Source organism: Ambystoma mexicanum, chromosome 11 (assembly GCF_040938575.1).
Source record: "Ambystoma mexicanum isolate Mex_15411 chromosome 11, UKY_AmexF1_1, whole genome shotgun sequence".
NCBI classification, from domain to species: Eukaryota; Metazoa; Chordata; class Amphibia; order Caudata; family Ambystomatidae; genus Ambystoma; species Ambystoma mexicanum.
In genome coordinates, this window is record NC_090934.1 from 535,333,095 (window position 1) to 535,357,143 (window position 24,049).

Sequence of the window (24,049 nt, forward strand, 5' to 3'; positions counted from 1 at the left end):
GAAATATGTTAAAACAGATGTAATCAGAATTTGTAGACTTTGGCATTGTATTGAATAAATAAACATTGTTGTACTATATGCACATGGTTCTTGCAGGTTTTGTTGGCTTGTTGCACAGATTAGCCCCACCTTACCTGGCCCTACATATTCAACTGTACCAGTCTTCCCATTTGCTTCAATCTTCCAACACCGTCCGATTAACTGTTCCCTCAAGTCGCTGCTCTACTCTGTTCTCTGCCCGAAAATCTGGTACAGCCAACCCCGTTCACTTTGATCCCTGGAGGTCTCAGCATTGTTCTATAAATCTCTTTACATTTCAAGTGAACATACTTTGACATTTCCTAATAATATGGATAGTTCCCAATATATTCACCAGCGCCGGGTATCATTTCTATTGTTATGCGCATTACAGTTATGCGCATTACAAATCTATCAAACACATAAAAGGGGGTCTGTGTGCATGACTTTATTCATCCATGACAATTATATGGGTGTCTTGTGTTTATTTTAAAATCAATAGCTGAAACCCCATTTGAAAACCAGAGTCTTAAGTTCCATTGGTTGTTGAATCCATGGCACTGGGTACCACCAGCAGCGGCATTTCTGTCTTCGTTTTCATCTCGTCCTCAGTGTATTTAGGGGTGAGCACCACTCGGTCATAGTCAAAGTCCTGGTCCAGGCAGAAGGGCTCCACATCATCTCGCTGGACCTAGAAAGAGATGAGGGACACATTTGAGTAGTGATACTGGGAAGGAGGCTCAGGGACACCAACATCTGACGAGAGTTCTCTAAACGAGGGGTTTGCAGCCTGTGGCTAGTCAGATGTTTCGGACTGTGACTTCAATGGTCCTTCTCTACTGACTAATCTGATGAAGGTTGATGGGTGTTGTAGTGCAAAACATCTGGAGAGCCAAAGGTTGCAGACCCTGGCTCCAAACAAGTACAGTTAGCAGTTCCTGGCAGGTCATCTTTTTTTTACAAACTCTAAAAAAAAATCATATTGCTACTGTCGACAGCTATGCTATATGCAATACACAGTGAAGTCACACTGGATTTATAGAAATACCGTATGTTCGTTGAGCATGATTTACACCTGTCAAAAAGTACTGTGTGACATGACAAATGTTGTTGGAATGACCTAAATCCTACATTTATTGATTAGCAGGTAGACCCTCCAAGGGAGACAGTTACACCCTTTGCAAACCCAGTGCAGGAAGTGTATCTTGGGGTGGAGTTTTTATTCGATTGTTTGGTGATTGGAAAAGTGAAGCATGCTGCTATTGCACGTCGTCAGGGTGCATGTGATTTGGTTCCACATTTTATGCAAGATTGGATACATTGCTGCGTGAAGTGACACGACTGCATGCACATATCACATCATTAGAGGAACATGACCACTGAGTAATCATTGCAGGGAAGGGATGGGGTCTGACCTTGCATACATCAAGGGGTGTCTTTTTAAATGGTTCGGTCATTTGGGATGTGGCACTGGAATGGCTTGCACACCACGATAGTTTTTACTACTTTTACGTTTTTTTTTGTCTTTAAGCGGTCTGTGTGTTCCACAATCGCAGCCTCTGTAACCTTCCTTAGAAAGCAGCACACTATGTTTTTTCTCTGACAATCAAGTTGTAAATTCACTAAATAAATGCAGACACAGACTTTCGTGATTTACACAACCCTTCAAAACAGAAGCAAGTAATGTATGTGTGTACATAGATGCTTTTATGGAGCGGCAACTACATGAATTGCACATTCATACATGAAAAGGGGGTGGGGCTATAATCTCAGCCAATGAGGGTGCTTTCATTATCTTGCACCTTCTCCCCCACCTCTCCAATTTATTTTCACCATCTCAAGGTTGTCGGAACTGAAGTGTGCACAGAATATAGCGCTCAGTACTGACCACCACTGTGCTGTGCTTTGCACCTGGAACTGTTGTCATGCTGGTCTGAAAACATTACCCCCGCTCCTGTTATTTCAAATCAAAACTGAAAAAGGGATAGGGGGAAAACTGTACCCAGGCCGAAGTTGACGAGAAGCAACGGGAACTGCATTCGACTACTTTTGTTTTTTATTGTTAACAAATGTATTAATTTGTATAAGCATTTTCACAGTACCTCAATGGACCTTTCTTCAGACAAAGCATTCCTCTTCAATCGCTTTCCTAGAGCGCAGGCCAGATTATCAAAACTTTGCACCGGTGCAAGTGCACGTTTGCACAGTATTAGCACCAGGGCAAAATTGGACCCATTTTTAAAAATACTGGGACATATTGGAAATCCTATGACAAGTGCAGTTTGGCATGGCATAAATTAAGTGCAAAGAAAGATACATTTTCAATGCATTTATTCGCCTGGGCAAAGTTTGCCCTGCTGAAAAATGCATTGAAAATGTATATGCTTTCGAAAACCCTGGCGGAAATTGAACGGCCAAAACAAATAGCTTATTTCTTATGCCCTTTTGTTATTAAAGGTTTCCCCTCACAATGTTTGCAGACTCGGGGTGTGTTTATTATTCACACAAATACAACTACTACTGGGCTACTTTAGGATCATTATCATTATCAACATCCTCTCCCAAATCCTGTACAGAGGAAGAGGGGTAGATTTGGCATCACAATTTGGTTTGATTGAAGTCAGAGTATTCCTTCCTCAGATAGAGTGTTTGGGACAGCATAAGTCACTATACCACCACTTTCCTGTACACTTACACTATTATAAATTGAAATATAGTCTACTGTTCTGCAGTAGAAGGAAAACTCCACACTTCAAATATGTTTTGACCAAAGTGCACAAAAAGAAAAACAATCCAGGAGGACCCACTTCTTTTGCTCATCCTACCAACTACGCGGACATACTGCCCCACTCCCCTTGACAGATGTGCTTCTCCATGCTCATACACTCCTCCCACTCCTCCACACCCTCTGGGGTCACACATCCAACACTGATTTCATTGCCCTTCTACCCCTGATATAAGAATAAGGCTTCTATTTCCTTTAGGTTAATGTCCCAATTGCTGTGTGTGAAAGTGGCCAATCAGCAAGGAGGATCTAGGCACAAGCCTGGCTCCTGAATATTAATTTGAGAGTGGTTAGCTCAAAAGATGCATTGCATAGCCACCCCAATCAAAATGAGTGCATTTTGGGAACATCTGGAAGGCCCAAACATACACTGTGTAGATTTAATAAGGTAGCTTCATGAGTGCAACAGTGACAGCAGAGATATGCACGTGTTCTGCTGGTCTGCTGGTTGAAATCCTGGGATGATGACAAAACCATTCATTCTTCAGACGTCGATACATTGAATCTTATAGAATTGGTTAACTGTGACCTTTCGAATTTATGGAGCCATAAAATGGAGCGAACAGTGGTAGTGTTACAAACACGCCACCACCAAATTTAAATTCGATGAAAAAAGTGACATTTGAAGCAACAATAGAAGAGGGAATCCTCAATTGAGGCCATATCTCTACACATTCAGTGCTCTGCATTCCAAGTGGTCAAATGCCTTAAATAGGAGCAGGACTGATGTGATTGACTGGCATAACTCAAGGGCTTTTCTCGAATGGCTATTACAATATCCAGGTTGCAAATGGCTTCCACTCGATGAAGTGTCTGGTATATGGATCTTTTGACACCTACTGACAGTTATGGTTGGTTCCAGTTTCATCTTGGGGCTGATTATTGGTGTCTAATGCGTCCAATTGTTTTCAGTTAGTATGTTTATTTGACCAGTAGAATTACTATTGATGTTTCCACTGTATTCAGTTGAAGACATCTGTAACTGGAATAACCAACAGAGTTGTGGAAGGTCGGGAGTGGGGGTTCAATGTCAGCTAACCAAGCAATGTCTTGTAGGCAGGACTTTAAAAAGTGGAGGTCTTTGTAGTAATGTGTATCTGGGGTGAGGTGGTGACATCACTGCTGTATGGAATATGGTGATGTCAGAGTGTATGGAGTGTTGGGAATGTTATGCTCTGAAAGCTGGTTCTAAGGATTACAGTTGAGAATCATCAGCTGAGCTTGAAGGGACATGCCGATGTTCATCCTGGCAACTTATTGACTAATAAACCTACTGATAAAATGCTGGTCTGGGTGTTCTTCACGTACCAAGTTATTACACTGGCGATGAGGATGGGATCCTGTCATAGAGGGAGCAGCATTTGAAGACCAGGAACATCGCCCTCCAATCCTCATGTCCTAGTTACAGCCAGCAGCCCTGGCCCCAGTGTCAAAGATCTGGGTGCCACTGTTCAGCAGGCCGGGTGGTGCTGATATGAGGTGTTGAATCGGCACATGGTTCGTTGTGCAGTGGAGCGGAGAACTTTTGGTAAAGTGCTCCATAAGTGAGAGCCTAAGCAGGCAGGGAGGTGCTGAACGCTGGCAGTGTCGGTGGACTGAAACTTGTGTCAAGTGCCGTGCAAGGCGGTGTGCGGCAGCTTGGTGCAGTGAAGTTCTGGTCCCGGGTGAGCTGCAGCAGCACCGCTCATTCTGCGCTGAGTTTGTCCCTGGGGCGCATGGGAGCATCCTGCGGGCAGTGCAGGAGTGATGCTGGAGGCGGGGCCAAGCCTGTTTCGGGGGCGCAGGGGCACCCTACCAGGCTGTGCAGGAGTGAGGGAGGATCGGAGGAGCGTCCAGTGGCCAGGTGTGTGGCCAGCTTGCGGACTATCTGACAAGAAGGTGTCTCATTGGTGTGTGCTGGGACGCTCAGAGGATATGCAAGTGGAGGGCTTTGGGGTGAAGTATACCTGGTGCCATGAACTCTCGGGTGGCTGCCGAAGTAAGGTCGGGAGCGGTGGTGTGAGCTCCACGGTGTCTATTGGCACAATGATGATGTTGAGTGGTCGTCACAATTCGTTCCAGCGTGGGCTGCTGGGACGCGGAAGGAAACTGGAACGCCTGCGTAGCAAGGAGCGTGCACCGTGTGTGGACTGTAGTGGAGTTGGTCGCGCTGGTTCGCCGTTCTGCGAGGGAAGCGGCACTACATTGGGCTGTCTTGCTAGCGGGAAATTGGCTGCTGGTAAGTTGGCAGATAGCTGGAACGAAACTGTTTGCGGTTCGCTGCGGGAGTATGATGGAGGAGTGAAAGCCCCACCATTACAGTGCATGGAGGAGGACTGCGGTTTAGAGGACGTCATGAGGAAGAAGTTAAATTGGACGTGTTTTAGCGGAGAGGAGGACATATGTTCCCTTTTGACATTGCTCGTTGCTGTAGTGTCTTCTTCAGAGCCTGTGAGGGTTCCGTTGGTGACTGCGGCCAGTTCCACGTGAGGAGGACGGTTTGTTATGTGATGGAACAGTAGTGAGCATTGTGTGCCAGGCCGGTTTGTATGGTGTCTAGTGTTTATGTTGTGGCCTGTTTCATATGTGTCAGTCCTGCGGGCCGGTGTGCGTGAGTATGCATAAGTTTATGTTGTGGCCCAGTGGTATTTTACATAAATGTTTTCAGATGATATGCTATCCATTGATTAATGCATTTCTTGGTTAACCTGTTTTGTTTTCTTGCAGGTGTGTGTATCTGGGTATTCGGACTTGTGGGTGAGGGTGCATTAGTGTTCTGGAAATGTACTCTATGTTCTTTAATTGAGGATACATTTAATCTAACGTGTATTTTTTTTTTTTTACAGGTGAGGCCCGATTGGTCTTTGACCTGGACTCGCGGGTGGGAACTAAGGGGTTTTGGTTTCCAAAGGGTCTTGCAGTAGTGTGAATTCGGAGTAGAAGCCCCACAAGATGTAATTTGGACAATGATATTGGCATTGGTCTTCAATGTTCCTCCATCTTCTATGTAAGGGCTGTGAGGGTGGAGAGTGAATAATGCTTGCAGAATGTGTTGCTGAATTGTGGTCTGGTGTGTGTGGGTGTGACGTTGGGCTTGTGTCCTATCTGGTGAATGTTGATGTTACTGCAAGGGCAGTCTGACTGGGGCTTAGGTGTCCCCAGTGGTAGTGTGGTGTGCTGCGGTGGTGCAGTTGGCAGGGACTTGGGCTCCTCGGTGCTAGTGTGGTGTCCTGCGGTTGTGCAGTTGGCAGGGACTAGGGGTCCTCGGTGCTAGTGTGGTGTGCTGAGGTGGTGCAGTTGGCAGGGACTAGGGGTCCTCAGTGGTAGTGTGGTGTCCTGCGGTGGTGCAGTTGGCAGGGATTAGGGGTCCCAGTGGTAGTGTGGTGTGCTGCGGTGGTGCAGTTGGCAGGGGTCCCCGGTTTTAGAGTGGTGTCCTGCGGTGGTGCAGTTGGCAAGGGCTAGGGGTCACCGGTGGTAGTGTGGTGTCCTGCGTTGGTGCAGTTGGCAGGGACTAGGGGTCCCTGGTGGTAGGTTGGTGTGCTGCAAGGTTGCAGTTTGGCTGGACTAGGAGTCCTAGGTGTGTGTGGGTGTACTGCCAGTGGCAGTTGTGTGACGCGAGTGTCGTATTGTGGAGGTTATGAAGTTGTGTTTTTGCGCAGTCTAGTTAGACTGTATTTTCTTAGGTGTTCGTGGTTGTGTTAGGTGTGCTCTGTATGGGTGCTGTTGTGAACTGATGTAGGGATAGTGTGCTTGTTGTTGCTCTTGGTGAGCTGGGATCGTGCCCGGGGTTGGCATCCCTGGTGCCCTAGTGTGCAGACTAAGGTGGAAGGTTGTTTGTGCACAGATGGTTTGGCTAGTTAGGTAATATACTTTTGGGGAACGCTGGGGCGTGACCGGTCCTAAGTTTCAAGGGGCAGCTTGAAACAGGTAGTAGTGCTTAGTTTATTATTTTTGTTTCTCGAGGATATTTCAAGTTCTGTTTTATGGGAGGAGTTAGCCCTTATTAGACTGCGTTGGGTTCTTCATTGTTGTGTTTTGAGAGGAAGGAGTGGAGTTGGAGTTGGGTGTGTCCTGGAGTTGGAGTTGGGATGTGTTTGATGACACGGGTGTGGTTTGGTTGTACAATTTGTTGGAGGCACAGTAAGAGAGTGTATTCTTGGGGTGCCATGTAGGTTATGTTTGTCCCATGTTTCCATTGGGTTCGTTGCTAAGCACATTTCCCTAGTGTTATATAATTGGATGTGTTGAGGGTGATTGTGAGCTCCAGGTGGCAGTTTTTCTTGTCGTCAGTGGAGTCTGATTAGTTGGTGCATTACGTGCTGGCCACATGTGTATGTAGGGGTTTGTGTCAGTGATAGTTTTAGTGGAATTCCTCCTTGTTCAAGAAATGTAAGGAGGGAGAGGTGTAGTAATGTGTACTGAGGTGAGGTGGTGACATCACTGTTGTATGGAATATGGTGATGTCAGAGTGTATGGAGTGTTACGATTGTTATGCTCTGAAAGCTGGTTCTAAGGGTTACAGTTGCGAGCTATGCTGGCTTGAAGGGACATGCCGATGTTCATCCTGGCAACTTATTGACTAATAAACCTACTGATAACTTACCTGCTGGTCCAGGTGTTCTTCAGGTACCAAGTTATTACAGTCTTCTAAGGTTCTGGGCCAAGCAAGCCTCCAAAATTACCCTCACAAAGGGTTCCTAGTTCAGTGCTTTAATAGGCAGCAAACCTTGACGTTTCTCTACCTTCCTTAACCCTTTCTCTTCCAGCGCACTGAATGACAAGTACGGTGGTGAGCACAAAGACACAATTAGATTTATTGACACCTATTGTGCTGTTAAAACAGTTCCCATGGGGAAGAAGGGCTTGGGCAGACCTCTATGCCAAAATGAAGACAAAAGGTAAAAAACTCAGAACCACAACAAGTTGGGTCATTTTCCTAGTGATGTAGGCACCTTTTGTTTTTTAATGTACCTGAAGGTCCAAAATGCATTGGCTGCTGTCCCTTCTGCCTCTATTATGAAAATATAACCAACCTAACTATTAAAAAGGATGCATGTCATGAAGCTTAAACAACTTTTTAACGCATGTTTTTGCTTTGTTATTTTGAAGGAATATAAATAATGTGCAGGAGTAGTTACTACAATCAGGCGTCCCCAGTCCTGGTGAAGTTTCATCTGGATTCGTTACAGAGCTGCTTTTTACTTATAGAATTAGCAGCAGGCAGTCCCCCATGATATCGACACTGCAAATGTTTTAATGTGTGCCGATAATGTCCGATCCCTGTTTGTCAAAGGCAAGCCCGTCTGTAACCATCCACACAAGGACTGTGTCAGACCAAACCCTCGGACTGCAGTTCTGCCAACATCTACAATGTTGTTATGATGGTGGGCAAGTAATCACACTACTCGCAAGAGTTTTGCTCTTGCAGCTTCCTCTTAAGAAAGCTTAATTAGGAATAAAAATCACCATATATTTTAAATTGAACTTTATTAGCATTTTAGATAACACACTTCAACCAATATGGTTCCCCTCAACCAGAACCGATCCCCCCACCCCCAACAGTTGACACATCCTTTCACCCTCCCTCCCTTTCACTTCTCCCCTCCCCCCCTCAGGCAACATCACCGGCCACCAACATATCTTCCACCTCCTCCTCTAGCCACACCCTAAAAAGGAGCAACCCCCTATGTAACCCATCAACCCCCTTACTCCACAATAGAACTTCTCTCAGGTAGGCTTGTGGCAGCCCCACCATATATGACTGTAGTCCCCTTTCACCTGGTTACACTTCCAACAAAGTGGGTTATACCTCCTACACATCTTATCCAACACCGTCGGCGGGTAGTGCCACCTGTGCAGCGCTTTTAGGGCCTGATATCTATACTGCAGGGAAGCTGTTGAGCGGGAGACTTCTACACATCAGCACCCATCAAGTGTCATCTATATCCTTCCCAGATCCTGCCCCCATCTAATTCTGGCTGGGAGTGGGTCCCAGGGCTCCGCCAACAACATTATCTTATACAGCTGTGCAATAAGCCCCCTAGAGCCTACCCTCGTCAGCAAGAGCTACTCAAAGTCTGTCAATCCTCTCCATAGGTTCTCACCCCACTGCCAATCGATCAGCACTCCTTTCAAAAGTAGGTAGCGGAATACTGACAGCTTTCCAATGCCCAAACATTCCTCTAGTCTATCCAACGAGATGTAAGTCCCCCTCCCACATTTGACCAGCCCTGCTCAATCCCGCCTCATACTAAAGCTGGAACGCCAGCAGTTCCTCAACCCCATCCCGCAAAACCAGGGCCCAGATACAACTCAGGGGCGACAGCCATGTGAACAGCCACCTATTCTCCCCCCTGCCTTCCAAAGGGACCACAGGACTTCTGGAACAGGGTGATACAACACTGTCCTCGAGATGCAGGACCTTGGCACTCATGACCATTTCTCAAGGGACACTTGGGTCAGGATTGCATTGGCCATCTCCGCCCACTGTTTGTCGGTGTGTGGGTCCAGATGGTCTACCAATAGACGAAGCTGCGCAGCACTGTAGTATGTTGAGAGATCAGAGAACCCCACGCCTCCCTCTTCCTTTGGCAAAATTAGTGTCCTATAGGCGATTCTCTGCTTGGACCCCGCCCAGAGGAATTTGATCAGAGCTGCATTGACGTCATCAAAAAAGGACCTTGGGACCACCACCGGGAGCATTTGGAATAGGAAAGAAATGTGGGCAACACCGCCATTTTAATACAGTTTAGGTGCGCCATCCACGTAAGCTTCAACCTTGCACACCTCTCCATGTCTTTCCGCACCGCTGACCATAATGGCAAGTAGGTCTTGGGAGTAAGGTCTCCATACTGGCGGGACACTTGCACCGCTAAATATTAAAAAAAAGAGTCCTCTTGCACCTGAAATGGCAACCCGTTTATGTATTCCCTCTCTGCCCCTGGCAACCCTCCGACAGCATAGGCCACTGATTTCTCCAGATTAACTTTAAATCCAAATAGTTCCCTGTACCTTACTAAACTCTACAGTAAGCGCTGCACTGACTGCGCCGGGCTGTTGATGTAGTGCAAAGCGGTGTCTGCAAAGAGTCTGATTTTACACATTAAGCCCCCCTATTGCGACTCCCCTCATTTCCTCAATCCCACAGCCCACAACTCCATCACCAATGCATAAAGCAGTGGGGAGAGCAGGCACCCCTGTCTCGTACCCTGCTGCAACAGGAAAGCCTGCAAAGTACCCCTGTTCACCACCACCCTGGACGTTGGCTCAGAGTATAGCACTGTGATCTACCACCCCCATCTTGGGCCCATCCCTATGGTTGAGAAGACATCCCCCATGACGGCCCAACTCACCCTGTCAAAAGCCTTCTCAGCGTTTAATGCCAGCACATGGAGCGTCTCAACTCCAAAACATGGTTGCGGCGAAGAAGACCCACGACAACTCTGACAGCTCTGTTTTGTACAACTTGGAGTCTGTTTGTATCTGTTTTACAGATTCCGACCAGGAGGCTACTACATTAGTCAATCTTAGCATTGATAATTGCTCTCACAATCGATTCTGCATTCATCTGGGAAATGTACGGTCTGAGTTGCGCCAATAATTTAACATAGTAGACAACTGCTGAGTCCGTACAACCCACATTAGACTTCATGTTCAGCAGCTGATCCAAGAGCACGGCAAGGATTTTTACTTTCGGTTGCGGGGCTATTTTCACCTCCCCCAGTAGGAAGCTCTTGTAAGCATGGTCAAGCTTGGCCAATGTAGCTGAAGTACCCACAATCATAAGCTCAGGGTTCATTCTATTTATGGCAAGATTATTACACATCATCCAGTTCTCTATCAGGGTGAAGATTCTCAATTCATGTTCATCTTGTAAATGGATGCCAGTTAGGGGGATGACACACTGGGTGTTATCGGCGTAGTTAGAGAACATAACCCCTTATTGTTCCAGGTATGCAAAGAAGGGGGCCATAAAGATATTATAAATACAGGGAGAAGCACCCGCTCCTTGCAGCACCCCATAGTGCACAGGAATGGGGGAGGCCACTATCTCCTCGAGACAAACCCTGCTTTGCCTGTTAACTAGGAAGGAGCTAATCCAGTTCACACCGAAGGAGAAAAGTTGTCCACTTCAGACAATCTGGCTACCAAGAAAGAGTGGTCAACCAGATCGGATGCGGCTGACTGGTCCAGAGAGATTAGAAGGGAGGTGAGACCTTTGTTGATGCGTCCCAGTAGTTTGGACTTCAACTCCAATAAAGATGTCTCAGTACCAAAGCCTTGTCTGAATCCAAATTGGTAATGATTCAAGATTGGAAACTGGTTCATGTGCTGTGAAATCTGGATGTAGGCAACGCGATCTAACATTTTCAATAGAAGGGGCATGTTAGTAATGGGCCTATAATTAAGGGGGTTATCCATTGCCAGACTGGGTTTTTTCCAAATGGGAGTAATACAAGCCTGTTTTAGGTCGTCAGGGACAAGGCCCGCGAGCAAGGAGGTGTTGACAAATTTACATATAGACTACAAGAGAGAAAGGGGCATGACTTAATGACTATAGAGGAGCAACGGTCACCCGTACATCTAGTTGCCTTGAGTTGCACAACCACCTCCTTCAATTCATCGACAGATATCGGGATGAAGTTAAATACAGAGATGGATGGACTTCTGACAAAGGGTTTAAACCCACTATTGCCAGGTTTTAAGGCAAGCAGATCTTTTTTATGTGTGATGTCCTCTCTTATGTCTATTAGTTTATGTTGCATAGCATTTTGAATTAGCTAACATCATTTAGAATCCTTTACTAGCGAGTATACCTGAGGCTGGGGAATGATCTCTTGTTCTTTCAAGATCTTAAAAAGTTCTTTCACATCCGACTTAGCAGTTTGGATTCTGGAATTGTGGCCTTTTTTTTTTGCTTCCACTATCGCAAGTTTGTAAGTTATAGAAGCCGTTTTATTGACTGCCAGGGATGTAGAAATAGGGTTATCTTTCCAGCCATGGAACAGTTTGTGTGTGGATGATTTCAATTTTGGAATCTGAGCTGACAAACAGGGCTTTCTCTTTTTTCCCTCCATGTGTTTCTTTGGCTTCAGGGGGGCTAAGGTATTGGAAATACGATCCAAGTAAGCTGTAAAATGGAGAGAAATTGTAGCAGGTGAAGCTGAGTCTGCAAGATTAGTTGTGTGATCAAGTAAAGGTTCTATTTTATCAAAAGTGAGATGTTTAAGATTCCGAACCAGAGTGATACAGGAGTTCCTATTCTTGTGTTTAAGAGGAAACGCCACTGTGATGGAAAAATATACAAAGAAATTGTGGAATGTATTGACCCACTCCGCTATTCTATGCGGCATCACCCTGCCAGTTATGGGGATAGAAACAGCAACAATGGTGGCAAAACCCTTGTGTGCGCCAAAAACCTACAAAAACCGTGTGCCTCAGCACACAAAAAGAGGGATGCATAACCTGCCACCCATGGTGCATGTGCAGTGTAATAGAGCACATCTTGCAGAAATGTGCCCGTGGGTTCCATTACCAGCAAACAGAGTGCAGATAGAAAATCAGCACTTTGCAGATGAAACCCAAAAATGTGCCTACAAATGACATTTGTTTTGTTCCCAAAAACTCCAAAATGTCTATAACACAACACTTTTCAACATTAACAATCTTGCCTGGTGCTAAAAGTCATGTATCTAATGAAGCATTGTAAACATACAAAGTCCTGGTATGAAGAGCAAAACATTCATCAGAAAACTGGATTGTCTGAAAACTGACAGCCATGCCAAAATCTGGGTGCAGTACCCTGGGCCGCCTGAATGACAGCTGTCAGAGGAGAACTGAGGAAGCTTCAATTTGACATAAAAATAAAAGTCTGCTGAATTAGCGAACCGAAACAGGATTGTTGCCAAAAAGGAATACAGATTTTAGTTGTGTTTTGATTCCACAGATTTTAAGGCCAAGAAATAAATGTATTTGTATGTGATGCAACAGATGTGGGTTTTGCTAAGTTTAAAAAGTTAATTAGCTTGGCTGAAGTTGCCATAACTTGAAAAGCAGGTTTTTCTCACAAATGGAAGGCCTTCTCTCAGCAGGTATTCACAGGGAGGTGTTAATTGCAGGGTTTGAACAGAATCTGATCCAAAGGGCAAAGGAACAATGACCATCCTTCAACCCAGGACATTGAAGGTGTGAAAGGCCATAAAACTGCTGCAGCACAGGAAACTCCTGGCTGACAGAAGCAAATTCCAAAGGAGAGGGCCACCACATGCTTCAAGGAGTGACAAAGACTGACCATTTGGTGTTAACAGGATATGTAATGGACATTTTTAGAAAATGCACACTTATTATCAAAACGGGTGCAGAATCTGAAAATGGCAGATTAATTACCCTAATTTTTAGCACTGCCTTTGAAAACCTAGTACAACCGGGTAGCTTATTCTGAACAGGAATGGCAATAAATGTGGGTTTATGGGGTTTGTATTTCCGCTAGAATTGTGAAACTTTATACACTCATTCCCATGTTAAACACGCACATTTGTGGAAACTTGCATAAAAATTGAAAAGTGTGTTCATAGCGAAAAGGGAAAAATTCTGTAGAAAGGGGAAACATGATCCCACAGCTATGGGGTTTTGAGGAATAGCCGCTATGTAAAATATGCAATCTGTATATGTGAATTTTATAGAGGTTGCACATGTGTAAATATGTATTTTGCCAAAATTACACTGTGTTCCAGTGGCTAGGGGTAGATTCACAGCATCATAAAATTACACCATAAAGATGACACTCTGTTTCTCTCCTCCAATCAAGGCAGAGAGTAGACTCTGACCCAATCACCTTTCACAGGGGCAAGCTTAGCTAAGCCGGCTTATACACCCCTTTTGTGATGACATTGTTAAGGCATAAATAGAGACAGCAGAGAGCAGATAGGGACTGATTGATCCAGCCACCTTCCTGATTCCGGCAAAACACTATGATCCAGCTTCCAACATCCAGCTTTAAATATTCTTCCAGATCTAGATGCCAAATCTCTTGCCAGCAATAGAGACTATTGATTTCCAGCAAGGCCCCAATCCTCAAATGTATTCTCCCCACTCAGTAAAGCGCTGTGTGGTGTGAGAAGTCCATTTTGAACCAGTATCCAGAAATTTTCTGGCTTGCCACCACTAGGCTTGCCTGAGGAACTCGCCATCCAGCTGATCCAAATAACCACAGACTAGGAGAGCAGATCATGTGCCAAACCGGCGACCTGCCTTTAGGATCCAGCCCATGCCTGATGTGCTGTTTTCTTAGACCAGACCACATCCATGACCAGAAGTGACGGTCCCATTAAAAATGTATCCAGTGAGTATAAATAGGAGGAACTGTGTCCCATGGTATATTTGCATAGTCTTGTCCCTATTTCCAACCCATCATATCTTTCAGTCAAAACCAGTATTGTTATGAGTATCTTTGCCTGGTCTTATCCCTAGCTCCAACCCATCCTATCTCTCCTTCAGAACCAGTACTGTTAGAACTATCTTTGCGCTGCACCTTTGTTTCTCATCTGAAGAAGTCGGGTTTCCTTATCAGGTGGTGACCCTGATCCAGTGACTGTAATCCCTATGTGGTATTCGCTTCTTCATAGTCATCCCCTAGTGTAAGCAAACTCATTTGTCATTTTAAAAGTGCATTTCTGTTTTTCATTCTTGTGCCTATTTTACAAAAATGACCTTTACTAAAACCTCCATAACTCCCTCAGTTTTTGTGATAGAAACAACATTTCAACTCCGACGTGTAGCCAACATCCATAGAATCCAATACCGCACTGCAACTCAGTGCGAGTCTCCCGTTATCGCGAATATCGCGCACGGAAAAGTTTGCTGCAAATTTTCATTTTGAGAAATGTTTACACATGTAAAATAGCTTTTAACTGCTTCCGACCTGGACCTTAAGATCTCAATTGTTTTCTGCTGACCAAACCATTGTTTGTGCTTGTGTGCAACTATCCAAAGCGGCTCCCATAAGAATGTATAACAATTTCAGCAATTTTGACCATATTTGATGTTTTTGCCCAGTCCATTCTAAAGTCAATCTTGAAAGCCAGTCTGACAGCTGAAAGTCAATTCCGTTTTCTCTTGTGTTTCCTGGGGGAAAGTGGGACTGATATTCTGTTTGATTTGTGCCATTCCTGTATACCTGCTCTCTCCTCCTATCTCTTTACATTGCATATTGGGGGGTTGAGGGGTGTTGCAGGGGGAACTGCTAACCACAGTGCTATCTGACTTGAAACAACACAAAAGTATTATTTTCTGTGCTGCATTTGCTTTGCTTATTACCTATTCCTAGTGTACTAAAGACATCATTCAGTGTTCTGTCACTCCATTGGTGATTGTTGTTATCTAATAAAACATATTGTGATTACATTTTAAATACATAAATAAATATTTACCTTTGCAAACCAGCCTGATTCCTGGTTCAGTGTGACCGGTGGGGTTCCAGTAGAAGGGTGCGATATGAGTGGTATATCGTTCAGAATGTTGAACTTTTAGACAAAAATAAATAAGGATTTCAGTTGTGCACTATATGCTGAGCTTTGACTTGGGTGTGTGCCGGATTGAAACCACTTGCAGCATGATCTGACCAGGTCGTGAGAAGATCAGAATGTCATGAATAGAGATATTAGTAGCTAAGATCCAGTCCAGGGTGTGACCCATAAGATGTGTAGGGGCGTGCATTTTTTGTTTGAGTCCCACGTCTAAGAGAGACTGTTCTAATTCCACTGCTAGGGTATCATCAGCATGACATAGCCAGTAGTTAAAATCTCCAAGCAGAACCAGGCGTGCATTCGGCTTTAAAATAGGTAACAGATAGTTAGAGAGACCAAGAATAACATTTTCAGATAGAGAATGTGGGCAGGAGATTCACGGTAGATTCCACATTCATACCTACTTTGATGTGCATGAATTCTATGCCCTCCATTATATGTCCATGAACTTCCCAAATGGACAGTCTTTAAAAATCATAGCTACCCGCCCCCCTCGACCCGCTAGTCTTTCTTCACCATCTCCCCGTTTGATGCAGAGTAGAATTCCAGCCTCTTGTTCCTCATCTCTCCCAAGAGCCTCTCCTTATCAGCATCCTTTTGATTCAGCTGTGCTCTTAAAGCTTTTAGATCCTCGCGGAGTCTGGCCTCAATCAACCGCCTTTCCCTTTTATTCTTTGCCCCTTCCGCAATGAGCAGTCCCCTTTTTTTGTGTGCACAGTCTACTGAACATGGCCTTCGCTGCCTCCAATACCGTGGCCATACATACCTCCCCATTATCATTTGTTTTGAAATATGTCCCTATCTCCTTCCCCAGAAAGTAACAGAGCACCTGGTCTCTCACCAGCGTATCATTGCACCTTCAGCGTGACTGTCGTCGGGGTGGCTTCACCAACCTCCATTCTGCCACCACCAGCTCAGGATCTGACCATGTTACTACCTCAACTTTAGGTCCCCTCATCTCTCCCACCTGTTCCTCTAGGACCAGCAGCAAATCTATCCTCGTGTAAGACGGATGCGGGGGAGAGAAAAACATATAGCCCCCTGGCCTTGGACAATGACCCCGCCAGACATTCACCCAGTAATAACCTTGCAGGAGATACTGAGAGGCAATATTATCCTTACCCACCACCCTCAGACCCCTCCCTTTGCTGACCAGCAATACAACGCTTGGTCTGCCACTAGATTCAAATCACCCCCCCGGGATTGTGGCCCCCTCGCCCAGCCTTCCAACATCGTAAATATCTGGCCTAGGAATCTAACTTGCCCTACGTTGGGCGCGTATAGTGTAGCCAGTGTGACCCATATTCCATTGTAGAGACCCTTGATCCCCAAGAACCAGCCCCTGAACCCCCTCTTGATCTGGACTTCCATCATCCTGAATGCCTTTCCTACCAGGATACCCACCGCATCCTTCTTGCGATCTCTATGCGAGGCCCAGTAAGTCTTACCTATGTCTTTTCCCTTGATTGCAGATTCCGCCCCCTGTTTATAGTGGGTCTGGCTGCCTATGGAACATGTTGCTGGTTAGCGATCTGTTATTTTGGGAGTTCATCCCCATCACATTTAACATAGCCACCCTCAGCTCAGCCATAGCCCTTTGATACTTTTTCGCTGCATGTCCTTCCTATCCCCTATTGGACAACCTACCCTATCCTTCCTTGACATCCACTGCATGGAATCCTCCTCCCACCTCCCCACCCCATATCCCCTGACTGAGGCGTTCGGCCATGTGCCCCAAACATCCTGGTCACACCAGTCAAATACATTCCCTGTCCTGGTCGTACTGCTGACCCCGGCTACCTATCACCCCTCCACACCCACAGCACAGCTCATACCTCCCCTGATCTACTCACCCACAATGCCAAAACCATTATACCCCCATCCCAACTCCCTGTGTAGCCCCCCTTGTTTACCTGCCGCCTGTCTCCTCTAACCCCAACACCCAGAAAGAAACTCCAGGCCACGCAACAGACAAACACCCCCCCTGTCCTGCCCCTCCAGTTTCCCCCTTCCCAATCAACCAGGAAGGAGGATCACCCCAGGAGCGAGGTCCAGGCACCTTAAAACAACATAAGGATTAGCACAGCCATCTACACTCCTTTCATGTGCCATCTCTACGGGGCAATGGGGTATTGAGTTTCTGAAATGTCCTCGCCCCCTGGACCTTGCAGCTTCCCAGTGTGGGCTTCTGCCCTCTGGGCTCTCAGCGAGGGTCCACCCCGTTGCTGCTCTCCTATTGGGGGGATCCACTGTGGATCCACCACAGCTCTTCTGTAACACTCTTGATGTCCTCCTCCGTAACCAGGTGGTATCTCACCCCCTCCCACTGAAACACCAACGCAAACGGGTAACCCCATCTGTACTTTGCTCCCTTCTCTTGCAGCCATCTGGTAAGGGGCCCGCAACTAATGCGTCTCAATAGTGTGTGGGCTGACAGGTCTTGGAAGATGGCCACACTGGAGTCTCCATACTCAATGACCATACATTGCGTCTTCTCAAGGATTCTCGTCATGTCACTGTAGTAGTGCAGCCGTGCCAGGACTGAGCATGGTCCCCTGTCCCCCAGGCACAGTGCACTCTGTCCAGGGTCACCCACTTGCCCCCTTTGGAGCCCAGGCCCATCCCTATAATTTCTTGGATCTTTTGCTCCAGGCTCATGGGGTGTTCCCCTTCTGGCTCCCAAAGAACTAGAGGTTGCTCTGCCTCTCCCAGTTCTTGATATCATCCACCTTAAGACGGTTTCTCTTCTCGTCTCCAGGAAGTGGGCCTCCGTCTGCGCCTCCAGGATCCCCAATGAAGTTTAGTTGGCCTCTACCCCCTTCACTCTCTCCTCCAAGGTCACTATCCTTGCCGAGCGGTCAACCACCTTTGCCCCTATATCAGTCCGCATTCCTCCAATCTCCTCCAGGATGGCTCAGATATCGCTTTTGAATGAATCAATCTCAGCCGAGCAAGGGTGGGGTCCGACGTCACCTTTGGCCTTCACCATCTCCTCACCACCCTAATAGCGATACTGTGCAAGGGCTCCTCTCCAGCTCCTCCACCCGTGACCTCTCTTGTCCACATGAGGGGGCCGGCCCACTCAGGTCAATTCTGTGCTCTCCTTGCCCTCTCCCAACCTCACTGTCTCTGCACACCCAGGAGGGGGCACAGGCCTGCAAAGTTCTCTTTCACCACAGCCCTCCTCTACTGGGGGCTCCCGCAGTCAGTCGTTCTCCCTGGGCTCCCCCAACAGTCCAATTCACTCCACACTACCCCTGCCTCATGGAGGGGACAAGGGGGTATGGCTGCACCCCTGGTCCAGTGGCGTCACTCTGTTCTCCACTCTGCTAGTAGATCCTCCTCAGACTGCCCTCACCTTGTGCCTCTGATCACAGAGCAGGCCCCAAAATGCTCTCTCCAGTGCCTGGTGCGCACCTATAGGGCCACCCAGCGCCCGCAATGACATCTGTCTGTCTCAGGGAGGTGAGCTGTTTTAGGGAGTCACTCACTACCAGGGTGCCGGTGTTCCAGTGGCTGAGTTAAGCTCCCCATAGCCTGTGAGCTCGATTTCTCCCCTTCCTAGCCCGCTGGAGGGATGCACTCCTGCTTGCACACTGGTAGATGGGCCCTCTCGCCCCCGGGACTATCAGTTGCAGGGGGGTTGCCTCTCACACTGCCTCTCCCTCAGCAGCCTCACATTGAAGCCCAGGAGCTCCTGGTGCACTCTCTGCCTCTGCTCCGGCTCCCTGTGGAGTCGCCTTCTCCTCCCCATCCCTTGCCTCATCGTGCCTTGAAACACTTGTGTATAGGTGCGTTATAAATGACAAATCATATCATATCCACTCAGTCCGTCCCCAGGTGGGCTCTGGCCACTGCCAAACTGGCCCTGTTGGCTCTCCTCAATGCATCCCTGACTGCAAGCCGTGGCTGCCAGGATCTGTGCCGGGGGGGGGGGGGGCAGCGCTTGTCGCTGCCTCCTTTTCTTCTTTAGCGAGCCCTTGTTTCGCCTGGGGGAGCTCTTCCCCACCTTCTGGTGCCGGCTGCTGCAGCCTCTATGACCCACGGCCGGCAGCCAACAGCGCTCCTCCTCTTCCGCTGGGCCTCTGTGAGCACTTGCAGTGCGGGTCTCTGTAGCAGGATGTACGCCTCTCATGTTCTCAGGGGTATTGCCGCTCCTCCTCAGTACCGTCCATGCTGCACCACTTCAGCCGCTCAGTGGACCTCTTTCCCATTGCCATGCATGCCGCAACTCTGCCAAAACTCCACCAGTCTCCAGGGAAGGGGACGAAGGACCGCGCCTAGGCAGCCATGTTGCCCGCGCCCCTTGGTGGCCTCAAAAATCACTATATTGAAAGACCAACACATAGGGCAATCATCAATACCCACTCTTTCAGATCATATCTAGCCCTCTCACGACACCCAGTTATCACCTGCACCCACAGGGCCCAATATAAAGTGATCCTTAGTAAGCCACAATCTGACATTACACTGAAAGCTGAGACTTTGTTATTAGAGCTTGAGAAGCAATATCTCCAGTTTATTACAGAGTCTGGGCTCACCAAAGATACTATCCCGGCCATCAAAGAAATGCTAACTATAGAGTATAATATTCTAAGTCAGAATATTTTTAAATATCAGGAGGGAACATTGTTACTATTTTTTAAATTTCACTTACCTGTAAAATGTTTTCACACTCAGAGACACTGCTATGTAGGACTCTTTGTATTAATGTTCTTCCACGGAAATATGGGCATACACATTTGTACTAGTCTACATACCCCTGGGCTCACTCACAGAGATGAATGATTCACTAACTAGCTTGCTTGCTCCTTTCATTTGTGATCCTGCACATGCTACGTTATTGGAAGAGTTTTGCATAAGACTGTTTGACTCATCAAATGTTTCCCAATATTGTTGTGACTCATTGTTGATGTCATTCATTTTAGAACCCTCTTCTCTGAATGTCCCCACAGAAATAGTCATGTACTAAATATTGTCCCTAGGAAAAACAAGACTGCAGAGACAGTGCAATGGTTTGGACCAATAACCCCACTCTGAGGGGTACATTTAAGGCTTAAGGCAGAACCCCCCTACAACAAAAACTGCATTCCAGCAGTCGCATAAAAATGGCTGTGCTTTGGTCTGCTGAGCACATATGGGGCGAGAGTTGAACACAGCCACCCCAGGAATAGCTGCATTTTGTTTGTCATTTATGTGAATCCAGAGAAAACAACTCAAATTTGGATTGGCTGCGCATTGCTGTTCTGTCACTTAACCATTCCAGGCTGCACAGGAAAATGACCTACATTTAAAACAGCATCGCACTGGTGCTACTTTCATTTTTAACATCCCACAATTTGGTTCTATTAAAACTCGGCCCTGTCCGTGTATTTCATTTTGAACACCATCAAATAAGGCCATCCATCCCAGAACAGCATTGTTTCATCAGTAAAGTCCATGAAAATAGAGGTCCAAGTCTGCACAGCTTGGATGTACTTTTTTAAATAAACCAACACATGCAAAGTACCATTTTCAAGCATATCTCTGCATCCAGAAACTGACCAGATCTATAAAAAGCCTTTCAGAATCTAAATGCAAAGGAAACTGTGTGTGGAGGAAAAAAAACACATTTTGTGAAATAAACATGGGAGAAAAAGAACATGGGTAAATCTGATGTTGCAAAGCAGAAAATGACATTGGGAAAACTAAATGTGAAATAATACTGTAGCTCACACAGAAACACAATTGTACATGTGGGGAGAGGGGCTGCAAAGATATGTATAGTGTGCTCTGTTTTTCCCCCCAGAAGACAAACCATCCTGGCTGGGGCCCAGGAATTTCTGTCAAACCAGTTCGGCAGCAAAGCTAATTTCACACTTACCAGTGACTAAGGCTGCAAGGGCAGGGGCCCTGTTCTTATGGACCTGACAGTGTGATAATTACAGGTTCTCCCAGACTGCCAGGCAGAACTGCTCCCACAGACAAAGGATGAGGGTGAAGCCCTGTGTTTTGTTTCAAGGGTGTGATTTCCTCTACATTCAAAATGAAGGACTTCAAAGGGGAGTCATGGAAACCCTTGTGCAAGCTGACCCAGGGGAGACAATTTGGACTGTGGGGTGGCAGCACTGCTCACATCTTTGGCAAATCCACCTCATTGACAATACAGGACATTTATACTTTAAGACATTTTTCCCTGCAATCTGAATAAGCAGTAATATGATATTATGACAGTTTTAATGAGATTTTTTGACAAACACAATAAGACTATGTGCATCTCTCTGGCACGTGGTGAAATGAAATGGCAGATAAAATGCATTTCTGGGGGAAGCATAAATGGCACAGGTATTAAACCGGGGGAAAATATGCCAAATACGGTTTTGCATTTGTGTAGCCATTTGCAGAATTGCAGATAATATGTTTCTCCTGAAAACGGCAAAATTGTGCACAAGGGTGAAGCAACATCGCACAGAATTGGCGTTCGAACCGGCATATTCCTTGTGAAATATGGGATCTGCCTATCTGATTTTTATGATGGTGACTATTGTAAATATGAAGTTTTGTTCCATAACCCATTTTTGTGAAAATTAGGCTTATGAGACAAAGGGAGTCATAAAAGTACACGCACATAAGGTGAGGTCACATCCTTGGAACCAATCAGCCCGCAGGGAGGAGGGGACACCCGTAGTGTGGCCTATCCCATGCAAGGGGTAAGTCCAGAGTACTTCTGGCCAGAATTGTAAAATTCTATGATGTCACTCTGTCTATATAAGGGGTTGATGGGGAGACACAGGGATATTCAACATTAAAAATTCACCCTTCAAGATTCCAAGACTCCAGATGCAGGCAGAACAATCTATCCAGACCCAGGCTTACCCAATAATCCAGGGAGAAAGAAGGAAAGGCCACTGATCCCCTTTAGGAGAATCCAGTGACCAGACCTTTTGCCCAGCTGACCCCTCCCGCTGTCCAGACTTTGCCCAGCTGTTCCCCACCAGAAGAGCCCAGCTGACCCAGCAACCAGATCTCTTGAACCCGTTGCCCATGAGCATATCTGTGGCCCGGTGTCTAGAGGCCCTGCTGGCTGTCCAAATTACCAAACCCAAGCTCGCCTTTTAAGTATCCTATCACCTCATACCCAAAAACTGCATATCCCGCTATTTTACATTGCATCATGTTCAAACCCTATTAAAATCCCATAAAAATCCCTAGTCATTTCCCAAATTGCCAGTATCCTCTGTTCACCCTTTCCTTAGAAGGATCTGTGTAAATCCATATCTGTTAGCATATTTGTATTTCTATTTCCTTCAGTTACCTGTGTAAGTACATAGTATCATTTGGAATAAATTAATTAATTCCCCATTAAAAATTCACGTTCATTATTGTTGCACTTCGAAAGTAACAATTTTGTCAAGTGTTTTTACTAATTATAGCCTTAAAATATAGTTTCAATAGAACTAATCATTGTGCTAACAAAACCAATTTACCCATGTATTTTGCTTTCCTTTAAAAATCTGACTTGCATTTCGCATTATAAAACCCATATCATCATCCCATAAGAGTCATCCCTTCCCCTTAGCATCCTATCTGTTCTGTGTCTTTGTTTCCCCTCCCAAAAACTGATTACCGATCTTGCCTTTTTAGACCATTTTCTTAGCTGTTTGCCAGATTAAAGCCTGTTTGAAATAAGAAGTTGCAATTCTTCCACGTGTGATTTTGTTGCATTGTTTTACTCCCAAAATTAATCTTCTCATCTGTGTTCCCGTTGCTTTAGTGTCCTGCCCAGTAGCCTGTAAGCTTCCTTGTCTCTTTAGTGCAGCCACACAAAATTCAGTCCTATCTATCCTACCGCAAATGTAAACTGATCTCTAAGTAACAAGTGCAACCAGAGTATGCTATTTTGCCCATTTTGAAGTTTTTAATTTGTTGTTTTTGGCCTCCCGTTCTGGAGTGGCGGGTCAAATTTTAAAAAAAATGTTTCCCTCTTCTTGCTGACTCATTGCCACCACTTCCCATTCACACAGATTTTAGTTGGCAGGTGTTTGGGGCAGTGTTGCAGGGGGAGTGCATAACCTGTGGGTCATCTATGCTTGTGAAGAAAAGTGATTTTATTTCCATTCCTATTTAAGGTTTATGTAGATGATGTCATAAAGTTGAATTAATTGTATTATAACATTTTGCATTATATTGTCACCACGCTGGTGATTGCTGCCTTAAACTTTGTTTTGCTGTGATTTTATTTGAATTTTAAAAATAAATATTCCTTTGTTTCACGCCGGCCTGGTTCATGGTCCATTGCGACACAGGGTGTTTGTTAAGGTGGGTGTGAGACGGGTTGGGTGCCTCTGCAAGAAAGAATCCAGAGTTCAAATAAAAATAAAAAGCTGTGCTTTATTGTGCGCCACCTTCAGTGTCAGTAGAAGTCTCTGGCTGGAGTGTGCCGTGCCATCAAATCCGTTACAACTCCATTTTTAAGTCGCTTTACTTCACAATGGCAGTTGAAACATTAACACCCGTGCCAGGATCCTAGCAAGGAAATAGAGCTGTCTCGACTAATCGCTGCTAAAGGGCTAGCTCAAATCCACAAGACTCCCTTTGTGGCACCAGACCTAGATCACGTCAATGTACTGAATGCAGGATTAAGTAACACATCATTATCATTATCATTAATAGCATTCTAATCAAATAGTTCCAGTACCAAGGTAAGGAGAAGCTGGGTGCAAAGACAAATGAAAAAATGTTCTCTGAGAAGTAAAGCATTTGA

At 45.9% G+C, this 24,049-nt stretch overlaps 1 protein-coding gene across 1 annotated transcript in view; it reads right to left on the reverse strand.

Annotated features, from left to right (window-relative positions):
- Window positions 1–451: 451 nt before the first annotated feature.
- Window positions 452–24,049, reverse strand: part of IFTAP (intraflagellar transport associated protein) — an 898,282-nt gene continuing 874,684 nt past the window's right edge. The window contains exon 7 of the mRNA XM_069623345.1: window positions 452–709. Within this exon, the coding sequence (XP_069479446.1) occupies window positions 548–709 (162 nt within the window). The 3' untranslated portion in view covers window positions 452–547. The remainder of the gene's footprint in view (window positions 710–24,049) is intronic.